At 42.8% G+C, this 21,311-nt stretch overlaps 1 protein-coding gene across 1 annotated transcript in view; it reads right to left on the bottom strand.

Moving 5' to 3' along the window:
- The window catches only part of COG3 (component of oligomeric golgi complex 3), a 71,414-nt gene extending 67,415 nt beyond the window's left edge, over nucleotides 1–3,999 (bottom strand). Inside the window, exon 1 of the mRNA XM_001096875.5 lies at nucleotides 3,728–3,999. Within this exon, the coding sequence (XP_001096875.1) occupies nucleotides 3,728–3,901 (174 nt within the window). The 5' untranslated portion in view covers nucleotides 3,902–3,999. The remainder of the gene's footprint in view (nucleotides 1–3,727) is intronic.
- Between the last annotated feature and the right edge of the window lie 17,312 nt (nucleotides 4,000–21,311).

The raw sequence follows: 21,311 nt of genomic DNA, 5'->3' as shown, positions 1-21,311 counted from the left end.
ACAAGTCAAAAAGGGGTGTGGTGGTATCACACACTTTCCTGTTCTGACCTCTCATTCACTTGTAAGCAGGAGGAGACTGAATGCCTCCTGCTTACCAGCACTGTCCTGGCTTCCAGATGGAGCAGACAGATACCACTAGAGAGAGAACACAGTTCTAGATTGCTGGTGGGCCAGTGCTGCAGAGCTACTGTATAGTTTATGCAAATGGAGACACTAACATTAAATAGTAACTACAATAAATTCTCAAGTTTTGCCTGACCAGCTGAGCAGGTCCATGAAATAACAAGTAACATACCTCTCTCTCCCAAGCTTTACTTCTTGCAGAGCTCTGGGTTGGAGAAAACCACTTTTATAATCAATCTGATCAATTAATTCCCTAAACGAAACCTGATGTTATGTTCTCTGCTTGGAGCAAATTACTGAAGAGGTATAGGTGGAGTCTCAGAACCTTCCTCAAGGCACCTAACCTCTCCTTTTCTTACCTTTGGTGCGAATGACACCTATTCCACCTCAGCATCACAGGATTCTAATCTATTCTTTTAAGATGTTAATGATTTGAAAGAAAGCACAAGAATAATACTAGCAAGTAACTTGCCATGTGCACCTTACATACGTGATTTCACATAATTCTCCCAACTCCCTATGAGATAAGTACTCACCATGAGTTAAGTCCCCATTTTATAAAGAAGAAAATTAAGGCTTAGAAAAGATAAACATCACATCTAAGGTCACACAGCCTGCAAGAAAACAACAGCTGTAACAGTAAATTATAGGTAAATGTTGGGGTAAATTATTTCAGCATTTTATCAAGAATTACTAAATTCAACAGAAATAGGCCCCTCACTACTAAGAAGTTTGCCCTGGCTACAAAAGTCCACCTAATATTCTATTGTAAATTATTTTCTCTAATGCCAAAAAAAGGGTATAATTCCTTTGTAAGATAAGACTAGTTCTCGTTCATAAAAGAGAAAGCTATTCTCTAAAGACATTAACATCTTTATGATATGTACTTAGGGTTAGTTGGCCTCTTGCTATTCTACTAGCCTGCTCAGTTCCAGTTGTTCTGGAAGTAATTTATCCCGTGAAACTTGGGAAACACTACAGAAAATCCTTGACTTACACTGATTGGACAAAATGAAAATTGTGGCACTCTCTTTTGGTGCCAATGTTAAAAGAGTAGTAATAGGGCTAAAAAAATTAATTCCAAAGTCTTCCCAACAGACATACAAACACTTTAGAAAAGAAAAATGAGGGCTGCAAAGCTGACGAGCAATGAGAACTGCCTTCTCAAAGATTCCAGGATGTGTGCATAACCAGCTCAGCTATTGCATTCTTTTTTGGGGGGACAGAATCTTGCCTGTCACCCAGGCTAGAGTGCAGTGGTGCAATCTCGGCTCAGGGCAATCTCCGCCTCCCAGGTTCAAGTGATTCTCGTGCCTCAGTCTCCCCAGTACCTGCGATTACAGGCATGCGCCACCACATCCAGCTAATTTTTGTATTTTTAGTAGAGATGGTGTTTTGCCACGTTGGCCAGGCTGCTCTTGAACTCCTGACCTCAAGTGATTCGCCCGCCTCGGCCCTCCAAAGTGCTGAAATTACAGGCGTGGGCCACCGCATCTGGCCTCAGCTATTGCATTCTCACAGGAATCCAATACTGAGCTGCACGTACCAGAAGACCCCTACTGAATTCTTGAACTCCTTAAGCTCATCCCCTACCCATGACCTTACACTGTTCTTTCTTCCAGCTGCAACGTTATTTCTTAAGTCTTTATAAGGTTAGCTTCAGGTATTCCATCATCAGTTCTCATCTCAGATTGTCACTTCCTTGGAAAGGCCTTCCCTCTTTCTTTAAAAGGGCACACCTCATCCCTTTCTGTCACACCATCCTATTTGATTTTTCTTATATTATGGACCACCGTCTGAACATATCTTCTTTGTTCTTTTTTTCCATAATCATGATCCCCACAATTATGTCAGCTCTATGAGGCTAAGGATCTCGTCTTTCCTATTTATCTTTCTATCTCTGATACCTAACTCAGAGTAGGGACATAACATATGTTAAAGACTGCATGTGGCCAATGGTAAATATGAAAGAATGGGGTGAAAATGAAAGATTTCATTTAGTTCATTCCAAACGTTCTCCTTCACGCTCAATGAGAATAAGAAATAATAGTTTATGACCCATGGCAATGAAAACAAATTTTTTTGGAGAATATGCATCTCCCCCATCACACCCCCACTGCTATTAAGTCCAAGCATCCTGCTGCAGTAAGGAGCCAAATCAATTATAAACAGACTGGAAAATTTAGAGAGCAAACAACTTTTATTATCCAGCATATAAAAGAGTTTGATAGCCAAGCCAAAGAAATTTCCACCTGCTCCTTCCTTTATTTCAGATTCACTTCCGGTACCACATCCTAAAGGTGGAAACAGAAACCCAAGAAAGAATGCCTATTTGATGGCAGAGCATACAATACAGAGAATGTGAAGAGAACGTTTAAATCCAACCTCTAAAGCTGGAGGACAGAAAAAGTTGAAGACTCTAAACTCAATCTGCATTTGGACACAATTCCAAATCGTATAAAAAGAATGCTTCCGGCCTGGCACGGTGGCTCACGACTGTAATCTCAACATTTTGGGAGGCCGAGGCGGGCAGATCACTTGAGGTAGGAGTTCGAGAACAGCCTGGACAACAGGGCGAAACTCCATCTCTACTAAAAATACAAAAAATTAGCCAGGCGTGGTGGCAGGCACCTGTGATCAGCTACTCGAGAGGCTGAGACAGGAGAATCGCTTGAACCCGGGAGGTGGAGGTTGCAGTGAGTCGAGGTCGCGCCCCTGCACTCCAGCCTGGGCGACAGAGCGAGAGAAAAGAATGCTTCCAACATCAAAATTAACTATCACCACTGCTTATATAAAATAATCCTCCTAAACCGGGCCCTCAAAACTGGAAAAAGTTTGTCAAACATGTGACAATTCATGTTACTTCCTGCTATTACAACTAATTGAATTGAATCACACAAGAAGCAGTAGTGCATAATGTCCTAATGGTAAGTGGATCAAACACGTTGACACTAAAACCAAAAACCAGCACTGCTTAATAATGTACTGAGCCAGCTTTCAAATAAAATTCATTTTTACTGCTTTGCAATAGGTGAAATAAATCTGATCACCCATAACCTGCACTAGATTGAGAGCTCATAGTTCAATGTGCGATAAAATGAAACTGTCACTCAGGACCAAGTTTTAGTCTCCCCAAGACCCCCATGGACAAAGCAACCTAGGTGATTCATTAAGGCGGTAAGCGAGCACTCGTTGGAGACTGTCCTGCAGCACAGCACCTCGGGTTGGCCGCCTCTCCTTCTGGGATAGAGTGGGCAGCAGGATTACGCCTCGGCTGACAGGACGCCTTGTCTGGGGCAAGACGCTCGGTGCAAGGCTCCGGGCCAACCGTCCCATGCTGCTGGGGGAGGACTGGGTTCCGGCGAGCACCAGCCGCAGGACGCCCCCACAGTCGTCCCCGGGCAGGATTAGAGTCGGGGTCGCAGGCAGCGCGAAGCCTGACAGCCTGGGAGGTGAGAGGCCCCTCCCACCGGATCTGCCACCATGGCCAGGGAGGAGTGGAGAGATATCCTGGGGAGAGGTTGGTGAGGCCGGGGTCCTGCCGGGGCGCCCGAGGAGAATCCCAGCCCCGTCGCCCCAGCCCGGTTACTGTCCATCACCTCACCTCGGATGGCACCGGCAGGTTCTCTGCCGCCGCCTTCAGCTCCAACACCGAGTCCGTCTGCCTGTCGGTCAGCGGCGCCGTCGTGTCCGGTCTCCGATCCCAGAGAGCCAGCTTTTCCCTAGCGTCCCGCTCCGCCGCCGCCTCGGGCAGCAGCAGCAGCGCCGCCTCCGCCATCGCCGCCGCCCCCGCGGCCTTCAGCAGCAGCAGGGTGGAGGGGGCCCAGACAGAGAGACCCAGGCCACTTCCGGGAGAACCGGAGCGTCCAGCACTGCACCGGCGGCGGGGCGGGCCGGAATGCCCTGACCCCGGAAACGGTTCGGCAGTGTGGGGGGGGCGGGACCGAGGCCAGTACAGACGTGGCTTTAAATGGATACGATTATTTCCGGTTCAAACGTAGAAGGTGGAGACGACAGGACCCAATGGAAACAGAAATGCCCCTACCGGAAGTATCTTCCTCAACATCAATAACTTTATTGTTATGTGTTGTACAGATTATTGACGACTGAGCTAAATCACCCTGACGGCAGGAGACTTGGATTTACACCTCTCTGCGCACAGCTGGGTAGTCTGGGTGGAGTGTGTGGAGTGTATGATTTCCATATTGGCATGTTGACAATTTCTCCCTCTTGGAACAAAACCAAAAGCATAAACTTTTCCAACATCCAGTAATTCCCCTACTGGAAAACTAATTTATGGAAACACATAAAAAATTCAAAGATGTGTCTATCTCAGACATCATTAATGGCATCAAATAACTGAAGACAACCTGAATGTCCAACACTGAAGAACTGGATCAATAATTTGTGGTACAGGCCAGGCGCGGGGGCTCAGGCCTGCAATCTCAGCACTTTGGAAGGCTGAGGTGGGCAGATCACCTGAGGTCAGGAGTTCGAGACCAACCTGGCCAACATGGTTGAACCCCGTCTCTGCTAAAAGCACAAAAATTATCCAGGCATGCTGGCACATGCCTATAATCAACCTGAGAGGCTGAGGCAGGAGAATCTCCTAAACCCGGGAGGTGGAGGTTGCAGTGAGCCAAGGTCTTGCCACTACATTGCGGCCTGGGCATCAGAGACTGTGTCTCAAAATATATAATAATAATAATTTGTGGTACAGACACATAATTCTATTCTACCATTTAAATCATATTGTAGATTTGAGCAACAAAATAAATAATGATAGTATTAGATCATAATTTACAGAATAAAATAAATACCCATGAGTCCATACTGCTATAAATAAACAATTGAATAAATAAATGGTGGAGAAGAGACAATCTTCTATCTTACAAAAGAATTCCAATCAGTAAATGTAGAATGAGTGACAGAAATAAAAAAATCATCATTAGGACACCACAGTAATAATTGTAGCAGGCAAGATCTAAGGATGAATGCTAAAATGATTGGGTGAAAGTTAAAGGAGAAATAAATTTGCATAATCCCAAAGAATCTCCCTGAGATATCTATTAATAACAAGAGGGAATAGTAACTTCACAGAGGAGAAACTTGACAGACACCACCTTAACCAACTGATCAAAGTCAGTATCATGAAACTCCTGGCAATATGGGTTGAAGACAGGATACAACTTCTGTGGTATTCTTGTCAAAAATGCAAAATGTCATTCTAATCATGAAAAAAGATCAAACAAACTCACATTGAAGAGCTTCCTACAAAACAACTGACCAGTATTCTTCAAAAGTGTCAATGTGTCATAAAAGACAAAGGAAAGACTAAGGAACCATTGCATTTTGGAGGAAGCTAAGAAGACAAGACATCTCAATGCAATGTGAGATCCTGAAGTGGATCTTAGGACAGAAGAAGGACATTTGTGGAGAAAATTATAAAATAAAACATAGAAAGTGACATAAGGTCTGTACTTAGGTCACAGTTTTGTACCAATGTTCATTGCCTGGTTTTGATTATTGCACATGGCTAGGTAAAATGATAACATTAGGAGAAGCTGGGTGAAGAACATACCTGAACTGCTCTTGCAAGTTTTATTAAGTCTAAAATTATCTCAAAATAGTGTTTAAAATTTCATGTTACAGAAAATATGTATTTGTTTGGAGAAAATGGTTCTGATATAATTGAAGCAAATGAAGCAGTATATAATCCTGTTGGCCAGAAGGAACATTTCCAAAACACTGACAGATAATAGGAATTACTGATAATTTTCTTTTCTTTTCTTTCTTCCTTCCTTTTTCTTTTCTTTTTTTTTTTTTTTGTAATGAGTTTTGCATTTTAGAATGAGTTTTTTTTTTAAATATTCAACCCAGCTTCAGAGTACTGTTTCCCCATCATCAATCCACCACTGTTTTCTAAAGAAAGTCATCTTGTAGATATGTATTGACATGTGACACTATTTGTTTAAATGCCTAAAACATAATTTCTTCAAGCCAGAGTGATCTTTAGTTCCACAATTCTCAAAAATAAGATTAATCCCGTTGAATTTTGCGATGTCAGCTCTTTACCAAACATTATCCTTCAAGGGCCAAATGTAAGCAACTTCTCTCCCAAATGTGTTGCTACTGCAGATTTTCGTAAATCCTTGATCACTCCACTTTCTTCTAAGCATTATTTTCAGTTCCTTTTTGAGACAGGGTCTCACTCTGTCACCCGGGCTGGAGTGCAGTGACACAATCATGGTTCACTGCAGCCTTGACCTCCCCAGCTCAAGGGATCCTCCTGCCTCAGCCTCTTGAGTAGCTGGGACTACAGGCACAGGCCACCACACCCAACTAATTATTTGTATTTTTCGTAGAAACAGAGCTTTGCCATATTGCCCAGGATGGTCTCGAACTCCTGGGCTCAAGTGACCCGCCTGGTTCCGCCTCCCAAAGTGCTGGGATTGCAGGCATGAGCCACCTTGCCCAGCCAAAATATTTTCACCAACTGGTGATTCATGGTGCTGAAGGGATGCAAGGTAGATCATGATACCCATGGAAAAGATTTCGGCCAAGGTTGGAGGTTTAATCAGGTCAAACGAGGGGAGATGAAGGAAAACACAATGCTGCCTGATCTATTCTTGAATGAGGAATTGAGGGAGCCAAGGAAGACAGCCATGCCTGGAGGATCCAGTAGTCACCAGCTGGCTTATGGAGGACACGAGAAGAGCCTATGGAACAGACTAACAGTGATTTTTATGGGGTGTTTTAATTGTATGGAACAGTAGCATAGAAGTATATACATTTAAACCATGCAGTGTTGCTCAAAATCTAGTGGAAAGTGTGTTATACGACATGCTGAACCTTCTACTTCATTCTAGTTTTCTGTATGAAGAAATACTGCCTAGTCCTCCACCACCACCCAAAAGTACAAATTTCCTATAATGGATTCACTGTTATTCTCTGTACTACAAGTCAAATTTCTTCCTGTTTCTAGGTGATGTTTAGCTTACTCCCAGAAGGACTACACAACGTGACGAATACAATTGCAGTTCTTAAAATGTGTTTATTTAAGTATTGGTAATTGTTCCCATAAAATCATTCAAATTGATAGAACAAAGACATACATTGAGTATATCTATACATGAAAGGTTTAAATATATATTCATATTATGTTCGAGAAAGAGCAAGAGAATGAGAGACAAGATTGCACAAAATATCTTGGGAAAGGGACAAAGATAAAGTCAGAGGAGGCTTACCCCCAAATGATTAAGGTCCCCATATCACGGTAGATGATACCTTGTTTGTAAGATCTTATTCAGATGTCAGTTTTGTTTGTCAAAATAGCACGTCTATGCATAAAAGAAAAAAACAAAAATAAATTTGTAAAAACAGATTTCAGTTTTGATCTCTTGATCACAACCCTGTGCGTAAGCAGAGTAGGGGTTATTATTTTCCATTTAAAGATAAGCAAATAAAACACAGGGAGATGAAGTGAGTAGTCAGAGACTTTTCAGAGGGTGAAGGAAAAAGGACACTTTTGTGGCAGGGGTTGATACGCTCTTTTTAGAGGGAAATTTGCCGACAACTATCAAAACAGAGGCTAGAGAAATGGAGAGTGAGACAGAGAGAGAAAGAGAGAGAGAATATAGTCCTTGGATCCAGCCATTCAATCTTTCTATCACTGGGAAATTATTCTAGAGAAATTCTTATATATGCAAAAAAGTACATTTACAGGACAGTTTTTAATGGAGAAAAATTGGACACACCCTAAATGTACATCAATGGGGCATAGTTTTGTTCCTGTTGCCAATTGCTATATAAAAAACTAATCCAGGCCAGGCGTGGTGGCTCATGCCTGTAATCCCAGCACTTTGGGAGGCTGAGGCGGGCAGATCGCCTGAGGTCAGGAGTTCGAGACCAGCCTGGGCAACATAGTGAAACCCTGTCTCTACTAAAAACATAAAAATTAGCCAGGCATGGTGGCAGGCACCTGTAATCCCAGCTACTCAGGAGGCTGAGGCAGGAGAATCGCTTGAATCTAGGAGACAGAGGTGGCAATGAGCCAAGATCACACCATTGCATTCCAGCCTGGGCAACAAGGGCGAGACTTCGTCTCACACACACACACAAAAACTAATCCAAAAATTGTGTGCTTAACAATCACCATTTTATTATTATCTCATGATTTTGTGGGTCAGGAATTTCCAAAGGGCACATTAGGAAAGATCTGTCTCTGCTCACAATGTCTGGAGCCACAGCTGCAATGACTCACATGGCAACAGGCTGGACAGTTGAAAACTGACCATGGATCTCTACATCCTCACATAGGCTCACAGCCTCTGTGTCCACTGTCTCCAGCCAGTCTCTCAAGCATAAAGACATCAGGGCATTTCGACTTCTTTCAAACCTGGCTCAAGGTTTGAAGAGGCTGTTCCCCTAGTCTTTTTTTTTTTTTTTTTTTTTTTGAGACGGAGTCTCGCTCTCTCCCCCTGGCTGGAGTGCAGTGGCACGATCTCGGCTCACTGCAAGCTCCGCCTCTCGGGTTCCTGCCATTCTCCTGCCTCAGCCTCCCAAGTAGCTGGGACTATAGGCGCCCGCCACCGCGCCTGGCTAATTTTTTGTATTTTTAGTAGAGGCGGGGTTTCACCTGGTCTCGATCTCCTGACCTTGTGATCCGCCCACCTCGGCCTCCCAAAGTGTTGGGATTACAGGCGTGAGCCACCGCGCCCGGCCCCCCTAGTCTTTTTTTGACCTTCATAGAAGGTCACTTGTGCTGACAGAGAGACAGAGAGAGAGAGAACACCATCACACCACCATGGACCGCCCAGAATCGAGAAGGGAAATTGACTCCACTTCTGAAGGAGAGCAGCTGCAAATAACTTGTAATATTTTTAATCTACCACAAACCTGATACTTTACAACCATTAAAAGGAAGTATTTTGTGGATTCTACTTCTATATAATCTGTGAATTACCTAAAGTCATGAGAAAATTTTCAAAAGTGATTAAAATGTTATTTTGGTATAGTGATGGTCTCCCAAGTATACACATATCCCAAAATTGATCAAATTGTACATTTTAAATATGTGTAGTATACACATGCACATGTAATGTACTTCAGTTATACCTTAACAGAACTGAAAGGGAGGGGAGAATTGAGTATATCTGTAAGTACCAACATGGAAGAAAGCTCACCATATATTATTGAATTTAGAAAGCAAGTTACATCAATTACAGTATGAATGTAATTTTGTTCCCAGAACCAAGCCAGGTTCGGCTGCGTTTTCTTGAGGCCCAATAATGAGAAGCGGATAGACTAGGAAATAAGAGAATTTATTGCTGTAACTGGATACAGGGAGAAGGTTGGAAATAATTCCACCAGACGAACTCAAAGTGTTACAATTTTCTTAGGGCTTATATAGGTTGGGATTATGTGCCTACATGCAATATAGCATTTGCCTAAGTCTACTGGTAACTAATTTTGTTTCAACTCAAGTCAGAGGCAAAAAATGCTTGCTAAGTCTGATTTAAAGGGCCCCAGTACCTTCAAGGCCTGTCTACTGTGGTACTGGACTGATTATTTCTATCTTATCTCCTTTACAGCTTGGTCCGAAGAGCTGCCTTAGACTCTCCGATGAATCTATTCAAACAGCTGCCTCTGTTACCTTGACTTGTCTCAGATTCCGCTGACCCGAGACAGGTCCTGGCACTAGGAATGTGAAACTGTCTCTATTATTTTGACTTGCTCCAGGTTAGGGAGAAGCCTATGCAAGGCTCCTACTGACCATATGTTTCATTTCTAGCTAGGATGTCTGGGCACTGGTTTCCCTAGGTTTAACTACTTGCTCAGTGTTGAGGCAGTGCTGTGGATTATCCCTCTGTAACTGGAGTGCTATGTAGACCTGTCTGTGTGATTGTCATGCACACCTGTGTGATTGTCAGGGAGAATTGGCCTGCCACAATTCCATTTCTGGTTCAAAAACACAGACACACAGAGTAAAAAAGTCTGAAAAAACACGTAGCAAATTGTTATTTGTAGTTAACCTCTACGGGTTGGATTGGCAGAGCAGGTAGAAGACAGTAGGACAAGGTCTTCCTTATTTTAAAATTACTGAAAAAGGCTGGGCGCAGTGACTCATTCCTGTAATCCCGGCACTTTGGGAGGCCGAGGCAGGTGTATCACTTGAGGCCGAGAGTTCAAGACCAGTCTGGCCAATGTGGTGAAAACCCATCTCTACTAAAAATAGAAAAAAACTAGCCAGGCGTGGTGGCACACACCTCAAATCTCAGCTACTTGGAAGGCTGAGGCAAAAGAATTGCTTGAACTTGGGAGGCGGAGGTTGCAGTGAGCCACCTTGAAAGAGGGTTGTTTTTAAAAAATGAATATTGAACTGAAGATCAGAGTGAATTCTAGTTCGAGCTCTGCTGCAACTAGCTCTGATTATGTAAATTAATTTCCTATAAACATGTAGAAAATGTACATATTTATAGCAATACTTTATATCCTATTAACACCTATTCAAACCCACACATATAGTCCCCGTGCCCCGACTCTCCTTCCAGGCTGAGGTCTAGGGCAGATGGTCTACAGTCTGCTCTGGGCCAGCGGGCACAGGCAGTCACCGGCACAAGGGGAGCTTTCTTCTTCTCCATCCTTAAGCACATTAGACAAGGTGTGTTTTCCACTCTGCTGGGGCCCCTCTTTATGGCACCTACCTTGTGTTCTAGAGGACTGTTTTAACACATAATACTATAAAATGTTTGCAATTATTATTACCGGACTCATACCCCATACGGAATCATTGCCATAGGCCAGAGACACCCAGCTTATCTGAGTCAACACAAGTTATGGAGGCCTCTTCCTGCTCCTTCCTGGGGTCAAGGCAGGTGGAAACAGCTTTGTAGCAATTTCGACCGTTGCCTGGGTAAAGTCTGCAGGCTTTAGTCAGGCTTTATAGCACAAGCCAGTGCCTGGTTATGTTCCCAAACGAAGGCTCTGGTCTTTTAAGAACAGAATTTGAGGCCGGGAACAGTGGCTCACACCTGCAATCCCAGCACTTTGAGAGGCCGAAGCGGGTGGATCACCTGAGGTCGGGAGTTCGAGACCAGCCTGATCAACATGGAGAAATCCCGTCTCTACTAAAAATACAAAAAAATTAACTGGGCATGGACGTGCATGCCTGTAATCCTAGCTACTCAGGAGACTGAGGCAGGAGAATCACTTGAACCCAGGAGGCAGAGGTTGCGGTAAGCCGACATTGTGCCATTGCAATCCAGCCTGGGCAACAAGAGTAGAACTCTGTCTCAAAAAAAAAAAAAAAAAAAAAGAATAGAATTTGAAGTTGGAAGAGAATTTTAAAATTATATAGTCAAGCCCTTTCTGTCTACAGACGAGCAAACTACAACCTGCAGAGGTGAGATAAGCAGCCTAACGTCCTGCAATCAGGTGGTTGACATCAGAGTCACCACTAGAACTTAGATATCCTGACTGTGGCTGACACCTTTTATATACAACAGAGTTTCTCCAAGTTGACTGTTGTACAAAGCCCTTAAAAAATCTGCACATCCCCAATGTTGATGTAAATAATTGTATTATATTGCTTAAGTATCAACAAAAATAAGACTTGACATAAGCTTTGGATGTTTATACCAAAATAGACTTGCAAGTTACATGCCAACAGAAATGTAACTAACATATAACAGTATATAACAAATAACATTCAAATTAACAACTCAAGTGAGATGTGGGATATTATTTTGCTGGAAAACGAAATTGCTTCTGGCAACACGAAGACAGTCCTGACTACTGCTATACAGTTGCTTGGGAGTTCACCATGCTTCTGTTATACCAGCAGCATGATGTGTTCCCTGCCATTTGAACTACTGGGAAGACTTGACTCAGGGTAAATCCCTAATACCATTTTGCCTCTATCTGGCTTGTACATATCGTTGGCATATTAAAACAACCCTGCTGTTTTTTAGTAGCTTAATTAAAAATACTTTATATGCACAAAGAAGGAAGGCAGAAGCTGAAATCATGTGGTAATCCTAAACTATAAAACTGTCATGTCGGTGATCCAGAATATGCATTAATACAGTTTTAAGAGTTGAAATAAGGCCGGCATGGTGGCTCACGCCTGTAATCCCAGCACTTTGGGAGGCCCAGGCAGGCAGATCACAGGGCCAGGAGATCGAGACCATCTTGGTTAACACAGTGAAGCCCCGTCTCTACTAAAAATAAAATTAGCCAGGCGTGGTGGCGGACGTCTGTAGTCCCAGCTACTCGGGAGGCTGAGGCAAGAGAATGGCATGAACCCGGGAGGCAGAGCTTGCAGTGAGCTGATTGTGCCACTGCACTCCAGCCTGGGCAACAGAGCGAGACTCTGTCTAAAAAAGAAGAGTTGAAATGAAAACAAGTATTTTAAAAATATAATCACAAGCTCAAGTTTGAGAAAGACTGCACCACATCCTACTGTCTACTGCCTAATAAAGACACAGACCATGGTTAAACTTTCCTATTACCTACTACAAGTGTCTGCAATTCCACATTTCTTTGCTTGCTAGGGTTTTTTACCCAGTAATATCTTAGAATAAGCCCCTGGAGATGGAAAAATGCCTAAGGGATAAGGGGCAGAAGTGCTCTAGATCGAGGAAAGGGAGAGATAGGGAAGGAGACGATGGTAAGGATCCAAAGACCTCCTTATAGTGGGTGCTTCATAGCCTCACCGTGGTCAGCCCTCCTCAATGACTCAAACCTGGACACTACAAAGGACCCCTGCTGATAATGTGGCATTGCAAGAATAGTTCATGTGATGGTTTCCAAAGCACCTCTCATCTGCTCCTCACTTTCACTCGGGTAGGTAGTTGGTGGATATTATTTTTTGCCCTATTTAATGAATGATAAAAACAAACTTCAGGGAAGTTTCTGCTCAGCATAACAGTTAGTAAAGGGCAGACCTGTCATTGGAACCAGGACACTGGGCAGGACCTTCTCTTTTTCGTCTACGCTAACACAAATGAAAGTGAGGGACACAAAGACGTACATTTGAATCCATTAGTACTTTTTTTGTCACAGGACATCTTAGCAAGCATGAGTTCCAAGGATGAGTATTACAGGCTCACAGAACTGCCTCCCAGCCTTCTATACTACTTCAAGGTTGTACTAGGGCCAAAACACTAAATCACGGCGTAAAAGAGGAGGAACGTTAGAACACACAGACTTCTCAGATCATTTTCCATTTTACTTCATTGCTTATAAAACAGCAAAGTTACAAAATGGAATAGTTCAAAAGAAATCATTCTTACGCACAGCTGCACATGTACAACTGCCTCGTGAATTTTCAGAGTGCGTTCATGTGGAATTGATGGCTTTCTTTATGTATACTCTTCAGCCTATTATCAGAAGAACCACTTCCCTTGTTATAGGTTTCTAGAGCTTCATCAAGGGTCTGAAGCTCTGTTTTCCTTTTCAAATTATTTCCTTTCTTACTCACTTTATCAATTTCTCATTCACACATCAGTGACTATATAAATCACTGTAAACTTTGACAATGTATTTAAATAGTAGCTAAGGCTTTATTTCATAATAACAGAAGAATTAGACAAATAGCACCCCAGCTTAGAATTCAGAATCAATATTTAGAATCAAGGCATGTTTTGAAGAAAGACATAATTACCTTCCAAGATTTCAACCTCAAAAAGTTATGAACTGCCTCTTTGCTAATAATAAAATTAAAACACATGCAATAAAGTCATGTATAAATGTTGGTAAAAACATTTTTGGAAATATCTATCAGTAGCCTTGAAATGCTCACTTTTTTTTACTTCCTTTTCCAGCACTTTTTCATAAATTGATAATCTCTTAAATTTTTTTAAAAAAGCTTTATCTACAAAGATGTTCACAGCAGGATATTAACAAACAATTAGAAACAATTTAAGTATAGAATTATGGTAAATTTACTTGATGGCTTATTAGACAGTCATTTTAATTACATTTAAATTTTACTTGTATTTTGTTTTTTAAACGTTTTTATGAGTATGTGTTATTTATAATGATAAACATATATTATAATTATGCCTATATGTTTGTTGTGTGTGTGCATGTGTGTGTATGTGCTTATTGTGCAGCATTAGAGATCTCATAACATTACAGATTACCCATTCATTCATTCGCTCATCCTCTTATTAAACATTTATTGTGTGTTGGGTTCTGTATTAGTCCGTTTTCATACTGCTGATAAAGACATACCTGAGAGCCAGGCACAGTGCTCACGCCTGTAATCCCAGCACTTTGGGAGGCCAAGGTGGGTGGATCATTTGAGGTCAGGAGTTCAAGACCAGTCTGACCAAGATGGTGAAACCCCATCTCCACTAAAAATGTAAAAATTAGCCAGGTGGTAGTGGCACACACCTGTAATCCCAGCTACTTGGGAGGCTGAGGCAAGAGAATCACTTGAGCCTGGGAGGCGGAGGTTGTGATGAGCCGAGATTGTGCCACTGCACTCCAGTCTGGGTGACAGAGTGAGACCCTGAATCAAAAAAAAAAAAAAAAAAAAAAAAAAGACATACCCAAGACTGGGCAATTTACAAAAGAAAGAGGTTTATTAGACATATAGTTCCACATGACTGGGAAGGCCTCACAATCATGGCATAAGGAAAGGAGGAGCAAATCACGTCTTACATGGATGGCAGCAGGCAAAGAGAGAGCTTGTGCAGAGAAACTCCCATTTTTTAAAACCATCAAATCTCATGAGACCCGTTCACTATCACAAGAACAGCACCAGAAAGACCCACCCCCATGATTCAATTAGTCCCCACCAGGTTCCTCCATGACATGTGGGAATTGTGGAAGTTGCAATTCAAGATGAGATTTGGGTGGGGACACAGCCAAACCATATTACATTGTGTGCTGGTCTGAGTATTCAATACTAAATCAGAACATTTCCCGTATTCAGGGAGCTTACAGTCTGGTAAGGTAAACAGACAAACACTGGCAAGTGCAATACAATATAAAATGTGGTGTCTGTGAATAAGCATAAGGTGATATTACAGGAAGCAAGGAAGAAAAGCATCTAATCCATACTTGGACGATGAGGGTAGGTTTCCTGTTAAAGGTCTACCTTTAACAGTGCTTGGCATACAGTAGATGCTCAATAAATATATTTTGAATGAATTGGGATCTGAACAGCAATAAGACAGAGAAGGAGAAACTTTTTCAAGTGAGAGGGAACAGTATATGCTAAGGCCTAGAAGCAAGACCATAGAACATCTGTGGGAAGTAAAAAAATTTGACAATATGATTAGAATTTGAAGTTGGAGGTAGAAAGATGACAAGAAATGATGTTAAAGAGGTGCATAGGGACAAGACTGTGAAAGCCTGGGTGCCATGATAAGGAGTTTGGCCTCTGTGCTGAGGAGATAGAGCAGTGAGGACATTGCCCATTGGCCGTATAGAAAAGTCCTGGATGGTGTGACATATGCATTGACTAGAAGCCAACCCAGAAGTGGGGACACAGAGTAGAGGCTGTTTCAGTCATCTGGGCCTGAATTAGGAGTGTTGGTGGACATGGAGAGAGGAGAGTGAATGGAAGAGATATCAAAAAGATAAAGTCCACTGGGATTGAGGTGTAATTGACTGGACATGAAGGAGTCAGGATGTCTGGTTTGGACACATGGTTGTGTCCTTCACTGAGAGGGGAGCATGGAAGAAGACGGCTTGGCAGAGGGTGACGAGTCCAGTGTTGGACACAAAGCATGCTGTGAGAATGTTTTCCACATACACAGAGCTCCCTGTCTATTCTAATGAGCCAGACTTCAGTATCCACCACCTAAACGGAGGATTGCCACAGTAGACCCAACAAACAACCATGTCACATGGACAGTTTTTGAGCTTTAAAAGCAGCCACTCAGTTGTAAAACAGGTATTGGGAAAATACACCTATTTTTGTCATACCTTAAGAAACTAGGTGTTTTAGAGAAGAGAGGGAGTCCACAGAAGGGAGCAGGATGGTGTCTTGCAGCAAGTGTTTTTGAGAAGGGGTTCTACAGTCTGGGTGGTGGGGATGAGGGTGGTTCACAAATGTTCTGAGAGCAGACAAAATATCTCTCTTGCTTCCTAAGTATGGTGTTAGAGAATGAAAAAAGCCCAGAGTACTCCCAAGTCCTAGAGTAGCACATGAACAATGGAGTAGGAATGCATGAGAAATTCTGTAGGCAGCTTCACAAAGACCCTTCACACAGACTCAAGCATAGTGCAGGGAACGACACATGCTATTCTATCTCCAAGGGTGGGAGAAGAGACCTTGGAGCTACAGTTGGGCCTGGAGAAGCCTGGAGTCCAGTAATTTGGGGACCATTACAAATGGCTAGATATCCCTCAGTTCTCAGCTTTAATGTCTTTCTCAGGGGCATCTACTCTGCAGCCTGGCTGAGGTCCAGCCTCCCATCATATACTTCTGGGGCCCTGTACTCCCCCTTGTCAAAGGATAATTTTCAGAGCATGGCTCTCATATACATGCGAAATGAAGGACGCCCTGCATGGTGGCACATGCCTGCAATCCCAGGTACTGGGGATGCTAAGGCAAGAGGATCACTTGATGCCAAGGAGTTCAAGACCAGCCTGGGCAACACAGCAAGACTCCATCACTAAAAAAAAAAGAAAGAAAGAAATCAAGAAGTAAATCAAACAGGGGAAGAAGACTATCAAAAATAGCCAGGCAGATTATAAAATAATCATATAAAACTATACAGTTGACCCTCAAACAACACGTGTTTCAACTGTGCAGGTCCACTAATACATGGCTTCTTTTCAACCAGACACAAATTGAAAATACAGTATTCACGGGAGGCACAACCTGTGTATACTGAGGGCCAACTTTTGGTATATGCAATTTCCGCAGGGCTAACTGCAGGACTTGAATATGCATGGAGTTGACTATATGCAGGTGACCCTGGAACCAATCTCCTTGCATATACCAATGTATAATTGTAATGATAAATTTATAGTTTTTTTAAAAACTATATTTTTTAAACAATCCTTAAAACTGAAAAATATTATTGTCAGAATTAAAATAGGTAAATAGTTGAAGAGAGAATTACAGTAAGTTGGAAAATAGATATAGAGACATTTCTCCAAATACAGCACGAGACAAGAAGATGGAAAACAGGAGGTTTAGGGACACAGAGGAAAGAACTAACAGATTGTATTTGGATAGGGTCCCATCAAGAAACAGAATTTATCTGAGATTGTTCAAATAAAGAGACTTTAGTAAAGGAAATAATTACAGAGGTGTGGGGATAGTTAAAGAGACCAATAATAGATGTTAAGGCACTGTATTAGTCTGTTCTCACAATGCTATAAAGAACTACCTGACACTGGGTAATTTATAAAGAAAAGAGGTTTGATTGGCTCATAGTTCTGCAGGCTGTACAGGAAGCATGGCTGGAGAGGCCTCAGGAAACTTACAATCATGGTAGAAGGCGAAGGTGAAGCAAGCACATCTTCATATGGCCAGCAGGAGAGAGAGAGAGCAAAAAGGGAGTTGCTACACACTTTTAAATGAGATATCATGAGAACTCTGTCATGAAAGAGCACTAGGGGGATGGTCTAAACCATTAGAAACTACCCCCATGATCCAATCACCTCCCACCAGATCCCATCTCCAACATTGGAGGAATACAATTCAACATAATATTTGGGTGGGGACATGGAATCAAGCCATATCAGGCACCTAGAGACTTAGCAATAGTGGGAAACCATTACCACCTGTAGGGTTGAGAAGACAAGGTTAGAAAATAGTGACAGCAGAGCCCAGTGGTAGTTGTAACTGTGGAGCTATCGCCAGGGACATGGCAGTGAAGCAGGGAGAGCATGAAAAAATACCATCTTCTCTCTCTGCCTCCAATTTCCTGCTAGTGTTTTCCATTGGTTAAATGCAATTGGAAGCCAGAAGGTAAGGGAATCTGAGTAATGTCTCTGAGTCATGCAAGAAGCCGGCATCCAAAAACATAGAGCAGGGCACAGAAATCATAGATCTGAGGGCAAATGGAGATTAACTATCTTGTCCTTGATCATGGATTCAAGATTTCCAGTCCTGGAGGTATATACATACTGGCTGGAGTTCTAAACACTTGGAAGATTTTCTTTTCCAACTATTTTTCAGTGATACTCATGACTGGGGCTGTCACAGTGTGGCAATTCATTTCTATCTGGTGCCTATATATTGTTCAGAACCATCAATAAATGAGGCCTCAGTTTTTTCTTTCTCTGTCGACTGGCCATAGGGAAATGCCTACGATGCTACACGTGTGGTCTGAGGGAAAGGCAGCAGTAGATATCTCAGCCTCGACTCATGCCTTCAGGAACTGTTTGAATTTGACACTGTATATACCATACCACCTCCATTTGCTGACAGAGTGCTGTTGTGCACACCCAGCTCATGATGTGAGCCACCGCGCCCAGCCAATTTTTAAAAATTTTTTGAGGCCAGGAACAGCGGCTCCTGCCTGTAATCCCAGCATTTTGGGAAGCTGAAGCAGGAGGGCCTCTTGAACCTAGGAGGTCAAGACCTGCCTGGGCGATATAGGGAGACCCCATATCTACAAAAAATTTAAAAATTAGCAGGGTGTGGTGGTGTGCACCTGTAGTACCAGCTACTTGGAAGGCTGGGGTGGGAAGATTACCTGAACTGGGAGGTGAAGGTTTCAGTGAGCGGAGATCACACCACTGCACTCCAATCTAGGTGAGAGACCTTGCATCAAAAAAAAAAAAACTTGAACTCCTGGGCTCAAGCAATCTTCCTGTCTTGGCCTCCCAAAGCACTGGGACTTTTACAGGCACCACCAGTTACTACAGGACCCAAAAGCAGCTGTGCACTGGACCACTCTGCATTGTGTTCGGTAAGGCCGTGTCTGTGTATAGATACAAGAATGCTGAGGAACAGCACTGAAGAGTGACCTAAACAGCAATCACCAACTGCTGGTGTTTGGCTTTGTTCCTCATATGAAAGGATTCGAAGCCCAGGGAGGAGGCTGGTTGAATGAAAAATATTTGCTTGGCACGATAGTTGCTATTTCTAGATCAGTTCAGGGAACTATGGGAGCCTCTCACAAGTGTGAAAAATCCAAGCATTCAGATGGAAGTTGGGGCTCTTATCTTCCAGCTTGGGCTGTACCAGGGCTACAAGGACATACAATGCTAAATAAATTAAAAGCCAAAATCTACTCAAAACCATTTATTTCAAAAAAGTTCTGGAGATGGATGGTGGTGACGGTTGCACAGCAATGTGAATGTGCTTAATGTCACTGAACTGGGCACTTAAAAATGGTTAGGATGGTCACGTTTTATGTTATATATATTTTACAAGTAAAACATTTTTTCATCTCAGCCTGAACTGAACACTAGCTGACAGACGTTTCGATTTCTTTGACCATCAAGGAATCTTGGCCAAGCGCGGTGGCTCACATCTCTAATCCCAACACTTTGGGAGGTCGAGGTGGGCGGATCGCTTGAATCCAGGTGTTTGAGATCAGCCTGGGCAACATGACGAAACCCTGTTTCTAGTAAAAATACAAAAATTAACCAGGCTCAAGCCACGATCATGCACCACTGCACTCCAGCCTAGGCAACAAAGCAAGACCCTGTCTCAAAAGAAAAAAAAAGAAAGAAATCTCAGCAGGCTGAGATGGAACTCATTCTTCTCAAGAAGAACATGGCAAGCCATTATACAGAGGGGCCGTAGTCTGGAAAGCAGGGGATGCTTACAGACATATAAGTTGTTTCCAATGTTTTGCTCTTGGTACTCATGGTTCCACTATTTACATCAACCTTTTGAGAAACAGATCTATACACTGTCTTCTATTTCCCTCCTTTGCCACAGAATGAATCTACTTGTAATCTACCAAAAATTTATCCTGTCACATTTCCCCAGCTGCTGGTTTAAAAATAAATATCCTGGATTTAAAGCCAATTGTGTCTAGCAGGTGCTGCCATCCAAGTGAGGATTTCACTGTTCACAGGCATTTGAGACACACCAGCAGCTGGCGGTTCTCACTGCTCTTCATATGGAGGCAACCATATATGGATAAGTCATTCAGTCTCTTAGGTAGGAGAATTGAGGCCAATCTCCCCACTTTTAGGACTGTGAAACTGTATGATACAATAATGGTGGATATGCATCACTATACAGTCATCCAAATCCACAGAATGTACAACACCAAGAGTGAACTCTACTGTAAACTATGGACTCTGAGTGACAATGATGCATCAAATAGGTTCATCAGTTGTAATAAATGCACTGCTCTGGTGCAGAATGTTGATCATGGAGGAGACAGGGGTACATGGGAATCTCTGTACCTTCCATTCAATTTTGCTAAAACCACCCTAAAAAATAAAATTAAAGAAAAAAAAATAGCTCCCCTCTTTCCCCCATTTTACCATTTATTTATGCTTTGTGAAATGGAGTCTCACTCTTGTCTCCCAGGCTGGAGTGCAGTGATCTCAGCTCAATGTAACCTCCACCTCCCGGGTTCAAGAGCTTCTCCTGCTTCAGCCTCCTGAGAAGGTGGGATTACAGGTGCATGACACCATGCCCAGCTAATTTTTGTATTTTTAGTAGAGATGGGGTTTCACCATCTTGGCTAGGCTGGTCTCAAACTCCTGAACTCAAGTGATCTACTGTACCTGGCTCCCAATGTTCGTTTTTAAATAAACAACTATGTTTAATTCACATGCTAAAACAGGCACCTAGAGAATAGTTTCAGCTAAAAAGATTAATGAACCCACTTCGCATTGAGTTAGCTGGTTGTTTTCTGCCACCCAGGTGTCCCTGCCTGGTCCACAGTTGACCAAGGATCCCTCCATCTGCCTCTAGCAACACCCAACACTGTATGAAGGGCTGAGGGGATCGGACAGTTCACGTCACTGACGTCCTCCCACTGGTATTTTCGAATGCGAAGCCAGTCCTCAAATCAAGTTCACTGGCTTGGACTGAGCTGCCAGGTATTTCATACATGGGAAGGGGGGATAGCGGGGGAGGAGAACCACACAGGTGCCAGGCAATGAGTAAGATTATCCCAGCAACTTCTCCATGCAGAGAGAAATGTCTGCAGCTGCAACAGTATTTCTACTCCAGCCTTCTAGACTCCACGTAGTTTGCCTTTGTTTGAATGTTTCCATTTATCTGAAATAACCAGAAATCA

Source organism: Macaca mulatta, chromosome 17, assembly GCF_049350105.2.
Source record: "Macaca mulatta isolate MMU2019108-1 chromosome 17, T2T-MMU8v2.0, whole genome shotgun sequence".
NCBI lineage: Eukaryota > Metazoa > Chordata > Mammalia > Primates > Cercopithecidae > Macaca > Macaca mulatta.
The sequence above is the reverse complement of the archived record's forward strand: the minus strand, read 5'-3'. Positions and strand labels throughout refer to the sequence as shown.